This window comes from Eurytemora carolleeae, unplaced genomic scaffold (genome assembly GCF_000591075.1).
Source record: "Eurytemora carolleeae unplaced genomic scaffold, Eaff_2.0 scaffold62, whole genome shotgun sequence".
Lineage (NCBI taxonomy): Eukaryota > Metazoa > Arthropoda > Copepoda > Calanoida > Temoridae > Eurytemora > Eurytemora carolleeae.
In genome coordinates, this window is record NW_019396429.1 from 163,553 (window position 1) to 184,031 (window position 20,479).

General features: G+C 31.6%; 2 protein-coding genes across 2 annotated transcripts in view; both read left to right on the top strand.

The window, feature by feature from the left end:
• The first annotated feature begins 3,085 nt into the window (after positions 1–3,085).
• On the top strand, positions 3,086–13,151 carry LOC111703143 (alpha-amylase-like). The gene is given in 13 exon segments (XM_023475019.1): positions 3,086–3,170; positions 4,883–5,033; positions 5,994–6,088; positions 8,489–8,573; positions 9,201–9,293; positions 9,522–9,614; positions 9,893–10,064; positions 10,177–10,533; positions 10,615–10,663; positions 10,666–10,891; positions 11,140–11,238; positions 12,001–12,109; positions 13,053–13,151. Coding segments are annotated over 13 exon segments (1,689 nt in total). The 3' UTR covers positions 13,128–13,151.
• Positions 13,152–17,535: 4,384 nt separating this feature from the next.
• The window catches only part of LOC111703144 (rap guanine nucleotide exchange factor 6), an 18,813-nt gene continuing 15,869 nt past the window's right edge, over positions 17,536–20,479 (top strand). The window contains exon 1 of the mRNA XM_023475020.1: positions 17,536–17,594. The gene's annotated coding sequence lies outside the window, so the exon portion shown is untranslated. The remainder of the gene's footprint in view (positions 17,595–20,479) is intronic.

The following is a 20,479-nucleotide window of genomic DNA, read 5'->3' on the forward strand; positions in this document are numbered from 1 at the left end:
ATTAACGAAAACAGTCTGATAGAAATATCAAAAAATTAAAGAACATGGTTTGTTCGACCTTTTGCACATTCAGATTGAAAGTTGAAACATCGAAAATTAACTGAGACCGTTCAACACATTGAAAACTCTGATAGAAATATCGAAAATTAAGTAAGACAGGTTGAACCATTGAAAACTCTGATAGAAATATCTGAGTTTGTGGCAAAGACTGATTTCCTTTGTAGAGAAATTGAGTTTTTGCGACAATCTCTGATTGTCTAAAGACTCAATTCCTGAATAGTTTATCGTTAACTATCTCTTTGATAGAATTTATTGTATTTAAAATAGCCAGCTACAATATTGTATACAATCATAAAAAGGTTTCTCTTTCACGGCATAGCAAACTTTTATGACGATTTTTCTTAAAATATATATAAAAAAGTTGAAAGAATTAGAACACCTTTACGGTGATTATCACGTCAAACTCTTTAATGAAATCTTTAATGTTTTCAGTCATACTCCTTTTATTAAAGAACTATTGAGAAGAGCAATATTTATTTGAATTTCTATTCTGTTACAGCGCGGATAAAATTAGCTTTTTTAAGATTGGGCTCAAAATCAAAACTAGAAGAACTACGAAGTCGCAAAGTCGAACTAGTACTGTTGTATAAATTTTACATTATCCTGTTGTCTAGGAATAAGATATTAGAGAATTTAATCAGCAAACGGTTGGCTTCTAACCTTATTTTTAAAAGGATAGCTCTTTTTTAATATAGTTTCATAATATTTGCAAATTTAGATAAACATTTTAAATAAATTGAATTGTATTATTTATTTCAAAAAGAAAAAAGAGGCGCACAGGGCAGGAAATAGATTAAATATTTCTTATCTTGTAAGTTTTGGCTTAAAGGGACTGTACGCGTAATTTTAAGCGTCCCTCTATGCTAATGCCTGATTCATAAACCTTTGTCGAGGTCTAGTATGAATTAGAATTAATGTTTGATTTTTTAACTGATTATTTTTAATAGTGACATCTCTACAAAAGTGACTTGCGCATTTCTACTGCAGGAAAACACGTAGGAATTGTGTGAATTAAATACTTTTACACGGGATTTTCACCCAGAAAAATGACAATATTTTACACATTATTGGAAACTAGATTCATCTTTTATTATTCATCGTTTGTATATGTAAACTTGTAAATATAGATTTGTGTACAATGTTGCGTTATTATTACGCACCTTTGACCCTTTAGTAAAACTAAATTCTGACTGCGTCAACCTTTTCGCACCGGCAAGTGCTATTGAGGGTCTGCTTTATTTACCCAATGTCCGGGCAATACAGTACAAACTGGGACCGGAAAAGTTGACCCGGCTCGGAAATTCAAATATACTACGGCTGCCGGTGTTATTCAATCCAGTCTATAGGCCATGTAGCCCTGCAAGATCACAGTGAATTGTTAAACCTTAGTAGTAGTATTTATTCAGATATAACAAGCTATCATTGGTGGATTTAAGGTTTAAAGATTTCCTAATTTAAAGTTTTTCCACTGGATAAAGATTTCAGCCGCTGAAATCCCGGGCTTAGTCAGATATCCAACTTGAAAATGTCCAGCTCTGGGTCCTTTGACAAACAATTGTCAATTCAGTTCAATTCAAGAAGCTTGGGAGGTGTCCAATAGCTCTTTCACTTACGGGGGGTATGCCATGTGCACGATCTCTTCTAAGTCAAGGCTTTTCAGCCTAACATAGTTTAAGCCAAACGTCGGACTGACGATTAAAGTTAAGACATGACACCGGTCCTATTCCTTTTGTCCGCTAATTACGAAACAGGCGAAAGATTTTTCCCCCCATTTTTAAGGGGGTTAAAATGCCTTCACAATTGAAACAAAATTATTTAAAATTCTGATAATCGTTTTAATTTTCAGAAATGGCAAATAAAAATTGTCAATCTCTTATAGAGTGCAATCCAAAAGTTTATGGAATTATTTTTTTTTTACAAATTCCTGTTTTACTCACGATTTTATGATCTTGGGTGTAAAAAGTTGTCTGAGTGGGATTCATGTTGTGTTCAATGCCCCGGAAAATATCAAAACAGAGAGAGGGGGATTAAAATTTTGTAGATCCAGAAAAATAATATTTGTGGGATGCCTGCGTAGAGACTGGCAGCTGGTGGGGTCTTTAATGTAAGACATGTGGCCGCAGCCCTCAGGCCCCTAGCCTGTCATAGCCACAGGGCTCGGTCCAGAAAGTGTCATAACTTAACCTAACCCGTGGCCGCAGCGCTCGGCCCCCTAGCCTGTCCTAGCCACAGCGCTTGACACAGAAAGTGTCTTAACCTAACCTAACCCTATATAAATACTAATTTAATTATTTTTCTGGATCTACAAAATTCAATCCCCCTCTCTCCGTTTTGGAATTTTCCAGGGCATAGAACACAACATGAATCCACTCCCCCTAAAAAGTTTCTTATTTGTTCCGAGGCAAATAAGTAACATGGTAACATGATACCGGCAAAGCAGGTCGTGGCTTTTCATAAAAAATATTGCACATTTTTAATAGAACTTGAATTAAATAAATTTAGTGTTAATTCAAGTTTTTAGTTCAAATTACTACATTCTGGGGATTAAAAACTTGAATTTAAACCTTAAACAAACAAAAAATTTTAGAGTAAAGTGCGTTATTTTGTTATATATAAAAAAATTGCTGAATTTGATTGTACCTATTTTTCAACCCTAATATCATTACAAGTAGAGATGTTAACCTAACCAAAATCACCAAAATATTATTATCAGGTTATATATATATGAAGATGCGAAAATAATTTACTCAGTGTAACATTTACAAAACATTAAAAAACAAATATGAAAAATAATGGATTTTTGAAATTCTAGAGCTAAGCTTTATAGGGTTTATTAATTGTTTTTTTTTAATTCCCTCCCCAGTAGTTCCTCCATATAGATATTTAATAGGTCCTAAAGTAAATATTGTTGTAAATATTGCATATTTAAACTTAAAAGTTGTGTGCACACTAAAAACTGTTTAAATTTTTTGGAAATTGCGGTTTTTGATTATACATGAAATTTCAGAGCACAGGAAACAGCACAATGTCTAGTTTGACAGAATATTCTGTTGTGAGCAAGCAATGGGAAGCTACTGAAAAGACTCTTAGGGATGGAAAGTCCTTTGCAAGTACATGAATTGATTTCTTGGAATGAACAAGCTTCCAGCAAACTCAAGCTAACACAAGGAAGTGTACAGCTTGATAATCCTCCCATCGCTGAGCAGCTTGATGATCTTCTCATCACTGACTAGCAGCGTGTTGATCCTCTTTTCAATGAGCAGCTTAATGATCCCCCATTTGATGAGCAGCTGATAATCCTCCCTTCAATGAGCAGTCTGATGATCTTCTAATCACTGACTAGCAGCGTGTTGATCCTCTTTTCGATGAGCAGCTTNAATACTTTAAACTTTATCAAAAGTTCATTCTTGTCGGATTTGGGTGCTTATTTGTTTGTGTTTTTTAAAAATGAGAAACAATTTTAACGGATGTTGTTAGGAATAGACTCATTAAAAATAGTGTTGTTATATAGATGTTAACTGTACCAGCTTAAGCAAGTGTAAAATAATAAAGTTTAATACTATAACCAAATACTGCAATTTATAACCAACCTAAGTGAAATATATGACCAAATTTAGCAATTTGATATGCTTTAAAGCAACCTTTGTATCTTAAGCAATGCTTAATCATTTCTGTTTTTTCTTTGGTTTCTTACTCAAATATCTTGAAATGTTAGAATGTATGTTTTTTCAAACAATTTGCGTTTTACTATAGTGAGCTATAGGTTTTTTTTACTATAGTGAGCTATAGGTGTTTTTTTCTGAAAATCTGAAAAGTTAAGTCTACACAGGCAGCCGTAGTACATTTGAATTTCCGAGCCAGGTCAACCTTTCCAGTCCTAGTTTGTTCTGTATCGCCTGGACATTGGGTCAATAAAGCAGACACTCAATAGGACTAGCTGGTGAAACAAGGTCGAGGCGGCCAGACTTTAGGTTGAATTTACTTTTACTGAAGGACCAGAGGTGAGTGCTTAACTATAACCAAATAACGCACTTTACTCTACATTGGCACGACCCAATTAAATCAGAAGGGTTCTGGTGGATGTATGATTTTTTATGTGTACTTTCTTAAATAACATCAACTTATAGAATTAAACATAAATATTTAGATCAGATGATTTTTAAAGAACTTTGAACAAATCAGGTTTTTAAAATCCAGTTCAGATGAACCGAAGAATCTTTTTAAACATATTTTTAGACAATAATATATAAACATAAAGAATTAATACAGTTTGGAGACATCAATAGAATTAATATAATTTCAATGGGTTTTATACTATTATACAGCTAATTCTCATTGATTGCAAAATTAAATAAATAGTCATAAAATATGCAGGAACAGTTTTAAAGAGCCCTGTATACTTATTTCATTAAAAATTAAATGTCTGCCACATTTCATTAGCAATAGGTTAAGTAGACAAAATTTTTTTTAATTCTTTTGATTCTCTGAAGTTCCGAGTTAAACTGCTATACAGTGGTTGCACGAGAATTTTTCCTAGATGTGTTTATTTGGTGTACTGTCCCATTTTCTGGTCACTGTTCTGACTAGTTCCAGAGTTTCATTCTGAATAAACAAAGATGTGTATCTGCAGAATTAATTGCATTTAACTTTCGCATTTCGTTTCTTGTGCTTTAATATATATCACACATAAACAAAAGTTTGATCTAAATCTTTTGATTTAGCAAAATTGGGGTATATATTTTGAAATTAAGAGAAATATGTGGGAATATTGATTTATTTACTATTTGTTGAATATCTTGGTTAAATCATTATTCTTGTTTAGGATTCATCAGAAGAACAGCTTGCAGAACCAACTTCAGCTCTCAGATGTTGGATAAGATGATGTTCATCAGGTTTTCCGTAGAGGTCGGAAAAGACAACCTTCCTCCACTAGATCCAGATGCCAAGTGTCTCAAATCTGTAGTTTCTGCTTGGTCATCAGAGATTCTCGCAATATTACATAAAAAGTTACAAGTTAAAATGAATATTCTCTACAATATTACAATGTTATTACATAATTGATATGTATACAAATACAAAAGAGCATTATTTAACTTCCTTTTTTTATTTACTAATATAAGCTATGATGTGAAGAATATTTAACTTTGATTTTGTTCTTTTATAAAAGAGGGGGAAGTGGTACAAAAAAGGGGGGAGAGAGGGGTTTGAACCGTCGTTATTTGAAACTATTAATGTCTATAGGTCAGGATATTATCAAAGTTGACCATTCTAAAATTAGAAGGAAGGGTCAGATTATGACAGAGAAGACAAATAATCCTTTTAAAATTGTTAGATGCTAAGTTCTTTAAAATCAATGAACAACCTCTGACAATTATTTTTATATCCTCTGGTTTTATTTGTCTACTTGATTTAATCCAATCAATTAGAAGTAGGGTTTCCAACAAAATTTTCCTTAAAGGGATTGTTCGCGAAAAATGAAAGGGGTATAGGCTTAATCCGATAAAAAAGCGCTTTTGATTGCTACTAATATTACTTCTATCTGTTGTGTCTATAATGAGAAAATTGTTAAAAACGATTAATACCGAAGAACGTAGTGTTCATTCAAATTCAGAAAGATGCAACATTCAACTCGGATCGTAAACATATCAATTAAATTCCAAACAAATCATTCAGATATTACAAACAATAGTTGAAATAGGTTGAAAAATGGATAGTTTTGGATAGAGTTTGACTGTAGAAGGGGAGGGGGTGGGGGGTAGGAGTTGGCAGAAAGATGAAAATTCAGAAGTGGATTTCAGCATAAGGAGCTTTTCAAAAACAGGGGACTGTATCCTTGAGGCACCCGGATATGGATGGCAAAATTCCCTTCATTATTCTTGTTCCATACCATATCCCCACTGGTTTCCTCATGGGAGCCCTTCACCCTCTCTCAGGTACTCCCCAAAACATTCCAACATCTCATCAAATCCATCTCCTCCCAACTCCATGAGCACGGTGGAGTCATTAGTTGACACAGTGAGACAGACCAGTAGGTTTAATGAAGTTTTCATAGCCCAAGAAATAAGAACAAAGTACAAATTACATATTATAAAGCCATTTGAATCATATTTCTATACTTTCAATAAAGTATTGAAACATCATCACATTATTTCTGGGAGTCATATTTGATAATTTACAATATTGTGCCGGGTTAGTTGTTTGTATTTGTATACCAAAATTATTAAGTTTTAACATATTGACATGTTTGCACAAAAAGCACACTGTAATTTTTGCTTACGAGAGATAAAAATAGAAAAATAATGATAAGAACTATGTTTGTTAAAAATGATTAACTTTGTGCTATTATATAGAATATGAGTCTAAAAAAAAAAGATGCTAGAAATATTAACTTTTTGCGGTATTAGATCAGAACATCTAGTTTTATACTTTCTCCAGTTCAGTTTTATTCAGATCTATAGGCGCTACGACATCTGCTCTAATTCCATTTGCTCTATGGCCATTTGCTCTAGTTCCATTTGCTCTATTAACCATTTGCTCTATAGCTCATAGATCACGACGTTTGCTCTATATGTCATCTGCTCTATACATCAATTGATCTATGACATAACACGTCATTTGCTCTATAAACATTTTTATGACTGTGATGGTCCAATTGCTCTACTCAACATTTTCTCTATGAGTTAATACGTCATTTGCTCTATAAACATATTTTACAAATATCTAATCATGTTAAAACTATATTTTTAGAATTTTACATTTTACAGTTCTTCCTACAGTTTCATTATTCCGCCAACTTCCTGGAGATAGTTTTGTTTGTCTGGTATTTGTGAATATTGTGAGACCAAGCTAAATATGGTTTTCACCACATATTAGGCTTTTTTACCCCTCTTATTATTGAGCAGTCTCTCTGTCATGATGAACTTTGAAGAACTGATTAAAACTGCAATTTACGAATTTTCCAAAAAAAATTCCCGCATTTCATAGTCAAGTTATGCTCAGGAATTCCAATAAAAGCTATTTTATAGTGTATTTTTATGTTATAGAGATATTTTGAGAGATAAATTAAAATTTTTTTTTATAATTTTTAAATTTTTGAAATAAAAGACATAAAGGAATTGAGTCTTTGCCACAAACTCAAATTTTCTAATCTTTATATCTTTGAAACCTAATGCTGTAAACCTTTGATATTTCAAACTTAGATTGTGTGATCCAACATAATTCATAGTCTGAAAAATCTAAGGTCTACTACATCGGGCTGAAAAGATATAAGAATTATAAAATCAGAGTTTGTGGCAAAAACTCAATTCCTTTGTTCACAATCAAAATTACATATGAATAAAAAACTATGATTCCAAGCCTACTTTAAACAAGGTGTGGACATATTTTCATAATTATCTTTTGAGATAAAAGCAATTTATTAAACATAAAAAAATTGCTCAATTTTAGCATTACAGGATAAACTATAAAGATTCATAGTATGCTTATTTTCAGTGGTGGATATAACTTTAAAATTACAATTTTTAATAGTCATTTTGTGTCTCCATAAAAATATCTTAATGTCCAAAAATTTCTTATTTTGTCCTTAAAAACAAGTTAATATTCTTAAATTGTAATTTTACATCTAGTAAATGATTTCATTTAGCAATCCATCCTTTTTTCGCCATAGTCTGTCCCATAATCTTCATTATCCATCACATTATCTTTGTTATCCATATCCAGTCTCTTTAGTAAATAAAATTAAGGATATGGGTACACAGAATCATGATCTTCATTATATGTCTCCATCCTTTAATAAATGAAATTAAGGATATGAGTAAAAAATTATCTTCATTATCCATATCCAGAATCCCATTATCTTCATTATCTGTCTACAGTCCCATTAATAAATAAAATTAAGGGTATAGGTACACAGAATCCCATTATCTTCATTAGCAATCTCCATCCTTTAATAAATGAAATTAAGGGTATAGGTACACAGAATCCCATTATCTTCATTAGCAATCTCCATCCTTTAATAAATAAAATTAAGGATATGGGTACACAGAATCCCATTATCTTCATTATCTGTCTCCATCCTTTAATAAACAAAATTAAGGATATGGGTACACAAAATACCATTATCTTCAATATCCATATCCATCCTTTATTTAATGAAATTAAGGATATGGGTACACAGAATCCATTATCTTCAATATCCATACCCATCCTTTATTTAATGAAATTAAGGATATGGGTACACAGAATCCCATTATCTTCAATATCCATATCCATCCTTTAATAAATGAAATTAAGGATATGGGTACACAGAATCGCATTATCTTCAATATCCATATCCATCCTTTAATAAATGAAATTAAGGATATGGGTACACAGAATCCCATTATCTTCAATATCCATATCCATCCTTTATTTAATGAGTAAAATTAAGGATATGGGTACACAGAATCCCATTGCCAAGACCAGAAGCAGGTGATTGTTCATCTGTTTGAATGGTCCTGGGACTCTATAGCCAGGTCAGTGTTACGAAGTTAACTCAATAAACAACAAAAATGTACTGCATGAAACCACCTGACAAAATGTTTTTTGAAGTGGTCCTTGAAAAATACTAATGTGTACTCACTTTAAAATTTGGGTCAAAGTCATAGAAAATTGTTCCTCAAAAAGTGTATTCTTAACTCCTTCAAGCTATCTTTAATTGTATAAATTGGCCATTATATCATTCAGTTCACTCTAGTTCGAATAGTTTGATTTGGTATTGCCAACCAAAAGAATAAAATGTGAATAAAATGGATAAATAGCTAATTTTAAGTGAGAGTATATTAATATTTTACACAGATACCTCATAAAATAGTCTTTTTGCCAGATAAAAAAGAATAATGATTTTGTAAATATTTTGTAACTATGAGCCTCCCCAAAGTCATAATAAATTAAATCAGAAGTTAAAAGAAGTGATTTATCATGTGCTCACCACAATTTTTATCAATTGACATTATTACTGCGCCCAAACTGTTTTTCTTTTTTTCCCCTTTCTGTTTTTACCAATCTTCACAGTAAATTACGGAATGAAAAAATTGCATATATTCAATAAACAATTACTTGATTGACAGTTATCCTACTTTTAAATTAGAGTCTGTTTGCAGAGAATGCGAGGAAGTGCTTGGTCCTAAAGGATTCTGTGGTGTCCAAGTCTCTCCACCTGAGGAACATATCCAAGGTGGTCAATGGTGGACTAGGTAAATACTCAAAAGTTTGTTTTCAAACCAAAAAATATTTTTGATCAGATTTACTTAAAAAGAATTCTTAAGCAAAAACAAACGTGTGAGTTCAATTTAACACCATTAAACATTGTGAAATATCTAAGAAAAAAAAACTTTTATGGTTCTATAGGTCTATCAGATCTAAATAGACTTTTTCCTTATACCTTATAGTTGACATTCACCCTATCCTCTATTGATTACTAGATATCAGCCAGTTTCCTACAAGCTTGAGTCAAGATCTGGAAATAGAGATCAGTTTATCAGCATGGTTAACAGATGTAATGCTGTAGGAGTAAAGTAAGTAGGCTTGGAATACATTTCCGTACAGCTATAATTTTTACAAAAATAAAAATAAACCAAATTCTAATGGTTTGACAAAAACTTTATGTCTTTTCCAAGAACAAAATAAGGTTTCATCCCACCCCTATCAAAGGTTTATCTTACACACTTTCCTAATAATTTATTATATTATTTACATACACTGTCCAGTGTCCAGTATCTATTACTCTCAATTTTCTAAGTAAATAGTCAAATGAATTTTAATTGCATCACATTTAAACCCCTGTTGATTTTAGCATTTATGTTGATGTTGTGGTCAACCACATGACTGGACATGGAGCTAGTGGACATGGAACTGGAGGATCCTCCTATGATGGTCCAAGCGAGAACTATCCTGGAGTTCCTTTCTCAAGTTTGGACTTCCATCAACCTTACTGCGAAATCTCCAACTATAATGACCCAAATAATGTAAGATCATAAAAATGTTGGCATATTTGTTTTTGCATACAATTGATTAAATACATTTGGTGTTGCTTACTTACTAAAATATTTACACAGGACTTAGTCTTATCACTTTCAGGTCAGAAACTGTTATCTTGTATCCATGAATGACCTTGATGGTGGTAAAGACTACGTTCGAGGTAAGATTGCAGACTACTTCAAAGACTGCATTAACATCGGAGTAAAGGGGTTCCGTGTTGACGCCAGTAAACATATGTGGCCTGGAGATCTTGCTGCCATCCAGGAGAGAACAGGAAATCTGCCAAATGGTCGTGCACCACTTTATTTCCATGAGGTTATTGACATGGGAGGCGAGGCAATTAGTGCTAGCGAATATTTTGGTGTTGGAAAAACAACAGAGTTTAGATATGGTGTAAAGCTTGCTGAATGTATTAGAAATGGATTCTTCAATTGTCTTGGAGGAATTTATGACCAGGTACAAATGATTGTGTGAGTTACGAAAAATGGGAAATTTGCATGAACCTGTAAAGCTTTAGATATTCCATATTTTCCTCAGGCATGGGGAATGGCTGATGGATTTCATGCTGTTGTTTTTGTGGACAATAATGCAACCAACGTGGACATAGTGGCCCAGGTGGAGTGCTTACTGCATCTGGACCTGGACACAATGACTGGCAATACAAAGTAGCCTCTGCCTTCATGTTGGCTCATGATTATGGGTTTAAGAGAGTAATGTCTAGCTACTACTTTGATGACTTTGACCAGGGACCACCAGAAGCCCAGCCTGGACCCCCAGGACAGACCTGCGGAAACGGTTGGACTTGTGAACATAGGTTGGAACAATTTGATATATTTATCATTAAAAAACTTACTGTTAAGTAGGGTTTCCCACACTAGTGGATTTTCCTTGCGCACAATCGTGAGCCCTGTAAACTCTGCTCAATACCTTACAATGCCTTGCAATTCAAGAACAGTTGCATGCAGTTCCCCACAGTGGCAGAAAGTTCCATGCAATGGAATTCTGATTGGAGACCCTAGAGTTAAGAACTCTTCTGGGCATAATCATTTTATTGTTATTCAGGTGGAGTAGTATTGTGAACATGGTTAAGTTTGCCAATGCAGTAGTTGGGACTGGAGTTGAAAACTGGCAGGCAGCTGGAGCATCCCTGGGATTCTCCAGGATCTGTATTAACCCAAACCAAAAAAGGCATTATTGGAGATGAGATAACTGACTCAAGCATTTTAACACAATTTTTAACAAAAAAGTTAAGTAAACAATACTTTTACCACTTAAAGATGCAATATAAACATTAGGTCAGTTCTCAAACTTTGTTAAGTACAACTCTTATCTTTCAAAAATACAAATATTGATGAAAACAGCTTTTATTTGCAAATTTTTTTATTTTTTTTAACTTGAATCAGTTTCAAATGATGTACTAATTCATAAAGAAAGGAAACAAAGAGGTAAAGTTTACCTCAGATGTACACAACCGACCACTCATATTAATTAATTAATATCAAGGGCAGTCAGTTGTATACATCTGAGGTAAGCTTTACCTCTTTGTATCCTTTCTCTATGTACTGATTACATTTCCGGTCATTATTTCATTGTAAAGAAAAAATCAAAAATCGGCCCATGATGTTGGATAAAAGTTTTCATAGAGTTAAGAAAGACACAGATTTAAGATTTCTGAATCAGAACAGATCAGTAACAAAACAAATAGAAAACTAGATGTCCTCTTTTCAATATTTAGGGTTTTTTTCATTCACAATAAGCCCATAGAAGTTATGATCCTGCTCTCTTTCTGTCTTGTCATTCAACAAAGCATGCGCTTAATTCTCCTTTGGGCTTCTGCCTAAAGGGCTGTTGTGAACTAAAAACCTCTAAATCTTGAAAAGACAACATCTATTGTTCCATCTGTATTGTTTTAAATATGTTTAGAGGAAACAAAGGTTTTGTTGCTATGGGTGATCTGAACAAGGAGTACTATACTGGCCTACCTGATGGAGAGTACTGTGATATTATTCATGATTGCCAGCAGAAAATCCGGGTATAATTTTAAAGTTATTCATGTTGGACCTCAGAACATGTATAACATTTTTGGAAAACATTAGGCTTCAAAGATTATCAAATGCATGTCATAGCTGTCCAGAGTCCAAATTTAATGAATTTGAGCATCTCAAATCCTCCAAAAACCGGTTTCAATTGAGCCACTGCTCAAATCTTAAAACATTGAATACAAGACTTTACATAGTGTATAATTTCAAGTGAACCTTAGTGCAAAGATGGCAATGCCCAATTTACAATGGAATTCTTAGAATCTGTATGAATTAAATAATACTATGATTTTGAAAACTGTTTATTTTCAATCGGAGTTTTTCTAAAAAAGTGAATTTCTACTGCAGGAAGACATATCAGAATTATTAAAAATAAACACTTTCAAACCTTTCAAACCACAATATCTTCCACATTGTTGATCAGATAAAGGTTTCAAGGGTACTTTTGTGAATAAGGTATTGCCATCATCATAAATTATGCTTAGACTCCCTTTAATCAGTTCCACATAGAGATGAGCATCATTTTTGTGAACGAACAACATTTTTTAGAATAAACAAATTTTTGGTTATTGGTGGTGTAGTTCAGAAAAACATGAACAACTTGGATTGTTCAGAGAAATGAAAAGAGGATAGGTTTTTTTTAAGCAAACTGTTTAAAATGCTCCAAACCATTAAAAAAACAAACAATAGTTTTTTACTAAACAAACGATTTTTCCAAACTAACTTTTAAAAACACTATTGTGTTTTAATAAAAGAAAAATTTCATTGAACAAACAATTTTATTGTGCCGAATGATTTCACTGTGAAATGGGTAGTGTACAAACAATGAACAAACTAAATGAAAAAATACTAAATGCACCCATCTCAAGTTCCAAAAATCCATCAATCCATTTGTTTACAGAAACAAACAATATAGATTTAAATTTCCTATTTTAGATAAGTGGGGGCAAGGGATACTTCAGCCCTGCTAATCCTGATGATCCCGTTGTTGCTATTTGTGTTGGATGCTAAATAAAGAAAAAATAAATTTAAAAATGTATTTATTGGAATAAATGATAATCTGATTTCTATACACACATTTTACAATTCATTTATATCTTTTAAATGAATTTTTGTCTATTTAAATTTAAATTTATGTTTAATATGGCAAACATAAATGTGTTTTTTATCTAATTTTATTAGAACAAAATTGTAAATTGTATGAAAGATTTATTAGTAGTTTCATAAATATACACACATAATTCATCTGAGCTGGGAACTTCAGAATGGATAACCTTTAATCTTAACTACCTAATTCGTATATCCACTGTGAAAACTTTCAATGACAGCCTTGAAAATAAATTCTATCCCATGAGAAAACAGATCATATTCAGCAAATATGTAACCAATCTGAAAACAAGGATCCCAGAGAAGCCTAAGTAACTTAGGTTTGCTCTTATTATTATTTGAATTAAATAATTTTTAATAGATTTGATTGATAATTATTATACATAATTATACGTAAAATAATTTTTATGTCCGTATCACATGATCACAACTCCCACCAATGGCAGTGCAGTATACTGAGCATGTGATACAGACGTATAAATTATTAAACAAATAATTTTGTATAATAATTATAAATTAAATCTATTTAAAAATGCAAAAAAAGAAGCTTGAGAGAGTTGTATCTAAATTGATACACATTTAAGAAGTATTGGAGTAAGGCATTTATTACAAACATTCAAAGTCATTTGTTATTGTACCACAAGAAATATGGAATAAACCTCAAAACTTATTTATTTGAGATAAACTACCACCGATCCTTTTCATCTTAAAATTAGAGATAATCAATGTGGAGGGCTAGGACTTTGAACGGAGAAATCACTTTGTTTTGAACCAGTTGAATGTATTTCAATCTTTATTCCACAAGATTTTTAATCACAAATCAAGATTAAAACTGCCAAGAATAAAGTTATCCTTGTGGGAAATATTTTTGTCGTCCAAACAGTTCTCTTTATGTTAATAAAAAGTATTTTAATCAAACAATAAGTGATATATTTTTAAAGATCAAGTCTGATCCAAATCTTAAAAGAATGTAAATGAAGTTATCTTAGTATAGATATGAACGTAAACTTATTTAATCATACAAGCCATATTGATATAGGGCTTTTCTTAGATACACTACTTGAAAATAGTTATAGGGCTTAACTTAGATACACTACTTGAAAATAGTTATAGGGCTTTACTTAGATACACTACTTGAAAATAGTTATAGGGCTTTACTTAGATACACTTTTAAAGGCATACACAAGGTGATTAAGCTTCTCTATGACTCACTCCAATGTGTTAAAACTGTTAGTCACAAAATATATTTCAAACCTGAAACAAGGATGATTTAATTACAATTTTTCTGGAGTTATAAAATGCGGGTATTTGTTTTAATAAAAAAAAATAGCAAATGATTAACTTTAAGAAACACAAATGGTAAAGGATACAGTTTAATATTTATTGAATGATAAGTTGATACTATTGAAATAAAGTTTCGAACATTGTTTGTTACTAATATTATGATTGTATTTGAAAGGGTAACTTACTATTAGGTCTTAACACACTCGAAATAGAGAGGTGATTGATTGTAGACTAAAACATAATTGTCTTCTGAAAATAATTGCTTGTTTAAAAAAAGAAGAAAGATTGTTTTCATTTGGAATTTTAACTTATTTCACTTTAACATGAGCGGTTTTGGTACACAATCAAGTATCAGAGTTGGGGGGGGGGGGGGTGTAGGACTCCGTCAGAGAAATAAATCCTTGGCAAACCTGGAAAAGACAACTTTCAAAGGCTATGGGGAGTTTAAAATGATTTTGTTCAACAACACTACTTGAAAATAGTTTTCTGCCACTAATAACTCTTCCGACAAGGAACCACTGCCACTCTTCTAGATCATTTTGTAACAAATATTACCTGATGATGCTAATGATTCAGGATTTATACTTTCTGAAATTTCTGATAATTTTCCAGTTTTTTCGTCATTTTAAAGACAAATTTGTGAGAGATGATTCTACAAAAACATTTCGAAAATTTGTTACTCCCTCTATTTCAAGGTTAAAAACAATGCTGGAAAATAAAAACTGGGACATTCTTCTAAACACTTATCAACAAACTTTTTTTAATGTTTTCTTTGAAACTATAGAAAACTATTTAAATTCTTCATTTCCTGACAATAAAAAAACATAATTTCTGCAAATAAGAGTAAACCACACAGTCCTTGAATTTCTGAAGCTTTATTTCCCTCCAGGAAAATTAAAAATAATTTTTTTTAATAAAAAATTGAGTAAACCATGTCCTGAGACTAAAATGAGTTTTAAAAAGTACAATACAGTGTAAACCCGACTAGTGAGGGTTAAAAGGAAAAAATATTATGATAACAAGTTTAAAGAATATATTAAAGATTGGAAAAAACTTGGCAAACAATAAATAGTGTTTTAGGGGGGCGCTAATCCATAAACATCCCTGATACCTTTGTGAACAATTTCCAATATGGGGCAGCTGAAATATCTGAAGGTTTCAATGCAAGGTACTTATGCAAGGAAAGTTATTTGAGAGGTGTACGCATTTTTTTCTACTGCAGTGTACTGTCTTTGGTCGGAAAAGTAAACACAAGACGGATGTCACAGCCTGACATGGAATCCATTTTTACAAAAATAATCGATGAAATATTCTGGTCATAGGAAACTATTGTGTGAATTATCAAAATTATTAAAATTAAATGCATTGTTCCTCCTCGGATACTAAACGAACACTGACGCATATATTATTGTTCACAAATTCCGCCCAGAGAGAACTGGTTTCAATATGTACGCAGCTAGTGTAAACAACCACAATTAACTTTCCTTGCATTAGTACCTTGGTTTCAATAAGTTTTTCTCTAGTATATAAGTCTTCAACTAGCCACAAATATCCCAAACTCAACAAAAAAGTTCTCCGATTATCTTTTAGAAAAAACTGATGAAAACTTTGTTTTTGAAAATATGACCCCTAATATCATGAATGATGCTCTAAGCAAATTAAAAAATAAGAACAGCTCCGGTCCAGATAACATTTCTATAAACCTATAAAAGTCGATAATGCCAAGTATCATGGGTCCTATCTGCCTTTTATTCTACTTGTCGTAAAACTGGTTATATTCCGGCCATCCTAAAAACTGCAAAAATCGTTTCAGTCTTTAAGACTGGAGAATCTGATAAATTAAAAAATTACAGACAAATTAGTTTACTTTCATCTTTTACAAAACTTCTAGAAAAAGTATCGGGAAATCAAATCATGAAATATTTGAACAAGTTTAAGACCGACTAAAAATCAATTATTAATACCGAAAAATAGTCACCATGTTAAAATTATTTAAGGGTTTTGTTCCTATTCCATTTGCTATTTGCAATCTTATTTTACCAGATATCTTTTAGTAAAATAATCAAAATAAATCATGATAGAATTAGAAAAGTAGGTTCAAATTTGTTTTAAATTCTATTAAAATAAAGGACATGTTTATGCGAATATAAGCACAGGGAGTATTTACATAAAACTCTAATTACTTTCCCTCATTTCCCATAAAACCTTGTTTTGCATAAATTCAAATGTTATTTCGTTTACAAATGTTAGTCAGAGCAAACATTTTAAAGATAAATTTTTAAAGAATTTATTTCGCAGGTTTAGATTGGATTATTTGATTTTATTTTGATCTTATGTTAAATTTGTTGGTTGGGATAGCGCTAAACACGATATTCAAAGCGCTTAAAGTTTTGAGCTAAATAGAATAAGTTTAATAATTTTATTTAGTCTGTTCCCGTCTGTTTCCGTAATATTTTATTGTGCAAAACCGTTTCCCGTATGATTTCCTGGAATTTCAATGCAAAGACGACAATTCGAAGAAATCTTGGAAAAAATATTTAAGAATAAAAATTATATTTAATGATGATAAAGAAATGATTGATCCTATCATTGATTTCATCACATCATCACAACGTCAATAATTTCATAATTTCATAAATCGATTCTTGAGAGTTGAGAGAAATGCAAGCCTCCAAAATGGAGCATCCTTGTGACGATTACAGAGCGAATTGACGCTTTAACTCAGTAATTATATACCACAATAACGTTTTATAGGTATCAAAATAAATCCTAAAAATTTTCTCTATAATCCTGCACTCTGAGTTCAACAACCATACCTAGCCAGTCTCTCCCTTTAAACTAAACCACCAGGGAACAGGAACCGAGTTGGTGCGTTATACCAGTTTAGATTTAAAAAGTTCAGGCCTCAGTATCTATTTGCTTTCCCCCGCCCCGTGGATCCAGGCCTAAATTACTATCAGGCTATGGCTCAACTTTGGGCAGCCTCGACTTATGGGCACTACTCTTCACAACACAACCAGTAGTTCTGGGTACCTTCGCTTGAGCAGAGAACTGTATTTTAATCTTTCAAATACAGTTTTTTCACAGGTTTGTTTTATCAGAAATAATGAAAGAAGTATTGCGAGGAAATCCTAAGTAACTTGTTCTTTATATAACTTAAGAAATAAAAATAATTCAGAGCTAGCTGTTGTATTGTAGATATCGAGATCAATGCTTGATCTCGATCTTTTGTTAATCTACAGATGATTTTTAAATTTATTCGATATTCCACATTTTTTTGTGCCCCCCCTATAAAAACCCCTGTCAACAGTATTCATTAGTTCAAAAACCTTATATCTTTCATACTTAGACTTTACTAAGTTTAGAACATTATGTTTATTGATTATAAATCAGAGGTTCAAAGGAGAAAGGTATTTGCCACAAATTCAAAATTATAATCTCTATATCTGTGCAACCTGATGTCGTAGATCTTTAATATTTCAAACTATGAATTCTGTTAGACCAAAAAGCCTCAGTTTGAATTATCAAAGTTTACACCATCAGGTTTCAAAGAAACAGGGATTAGAAAATTTATGTTTGTGGCAAAAAAATTTCTTATTTAAAAATTTTTTTCCTCGTTAAAATAATTTTCGCCCCCGAAATCATATATGTTTGCGCGGAGAAGAAAAAAATATGCAGAGTTTAATTTGGCTGAAGTTTTAGTATAAAGTAAAAAAAGGATTGAAACAAGAATTTCAACGTTAACGTTAGAGGAATATATCCCCAACGTTAGCGTTTTGTGGAAATGTAACGTTATTTTTCTAATATCTACAACTTTTTTTCGACCATAACTTAAAGAAATGTTTTGTTTCCAAGGGGAGCTTGAAAGTCTAACGTTTGAAAAATTAATTGTGATTTGATTGAATATCGTAACGAAAGGATTTATATTTCAAAGTTCAAAGTTTATTTTAATAATCAGGAAACGAAAGTTTTTTTTACAGAGTAAAATTTCAATAGTGAAACGTGTAACATTTTAAAAAATGTAATTCTGTAAATCAAAATGTTTCATAACTTTTCTCTGAATACTAAATTGATTAGTCTAACGTTAGATATATGTCTGATGAAAATATTGTTCATAAAACGTTAGACTATGAGGGCTGAGTTTTAATTTGAAAAGTGTAACAATAATTCTGATGATTATAAGAGCAAAGACTTATGGTTTTTCATTTCAAGTTTAAAGAAAATGAGTTTATGCCACAAACTCTAATTTTCATGTAATATATCTTTGCAACCCGATGTCGTAGACCATTAATATTGAAATATACAAGGTTTAAACCATCAGGTTGGAAAGATATAGGGATTAGTAAATTTGAAAAAAAAATCAAATCTTGGACATAAAAGGTTTGTGATTTGCCATTGTTTGATGAAACCCACTAATTCTCTGGAAAAGGAAGACGACATTAAGCAATTTTACATATGCATTTTCTGTAATAAAGCAAATGATTTACTAATTGCAAAAAAATCAAATTATTAATTGGAACGGGTCTATGAACAAACACAATTGCTGGGTTTCATGTTTATTTGACCACTTAAAATCATAACTTCAGTTGACGTGCAGGTGCATGTTTTAGGTTGAAAAATTTAGAAATGTAGATACTTACTAAATTGCAAGAATATTTTATCAAATGGAAAATGCGTGTTATGTTTTATTCATCAATAGATTTTTTTGAAACTTTAGAATAGAAAAAAAATAATTTTTTATTCGATTTCTTTTTAAAAGAAAAAAAAAGTTAAATAATTTTATTTCGCGTTGTTTGTGTTAAAAAAAATTTAGCACTTGTCTTACTAAATTTTATATTTTGTAACCCCAAACTTGAACTCTGAAAACATTTTCATTGTGGTCTGTAAACTAAAGCTAACGCCGCTTTTTTAATCACTTTGTAAGTAACATAAAAAACACACAAAAAAAACTAAAAATTCGCCACAAATTATAATTTTCTAATCTCTACATCTTTGCAAGCTGGTGTTGTAGACTTTTGATATTTCTAGCTATGACTTCTGTTAGATAAGAATGTCTAAAGGAATTGAGTTGTTCACAAACTTATATTTCTAATCCCTATATCTTTGCTACCCAATGTTGTAGACCTTAGATATTTTAAACTATGAATTCTGTTAGATAGAAGAAAAGGGTAAGTCTGCATTGCGTAAAAAAAAGAGAAAATTAACCTTAAACTAATCTAAAATAATTTAGAACTACTGTTCCACATGCCAAAGTGGTTTGCCTTGCCGAATTTTAACTCATTTTATGAAGTGTCCCAAAACATGTCTATTTTTTAAGCTCGTCAAATACACGATGATAATTTCAAGTGATCCTCCATTTAAAGAGGGCCATGATCGATTCCCAATGATAACGTGTATACTTTTATCTAATTGATGATTTGAAAATTAGGAGTGTTTTCTTATCTTGTAAATGTATACTGGACGTTAAGGGTGATAGATTTGTGACTTTTTTTAGAACTCAGCCAGTCTAAGGTCGCTGCGTTTTAAATTAATAAAAATATTGCAATCAAAAAAAAAAATTTCAAAATCGTCCATAGGGGTGCGAATTGACATGTTGGAGAAATCGCCGCAAGATCTAAAAAAATTTTCAAAAATAAATATGATACATCATTTTCTTGGAAATTTCATGCTGAATTCATATTCCAAAACCATTTTTAAAAATATTAAAATCTAAAGAAGTTATGGCCAAATAACGGTAATAAATTCCGGTTTTTAAACTTATTAATGTTTTTGATTAGTTTTTTGGCTCTGACTCACTCAATTTTCAATTTTTTAAAACGCTTTTCAGATTTGAATTTAGCATTGAATTTCCAAGAAAATAATTTTTTTGTGGCCTTACGGTGAAAACGCAGCGACTTCCGGTGGGCGGTTGGCTCTATTCCAATATTGATCACCCCTACTGGACATGCCACTCCATAAATGGAAGGTCACTT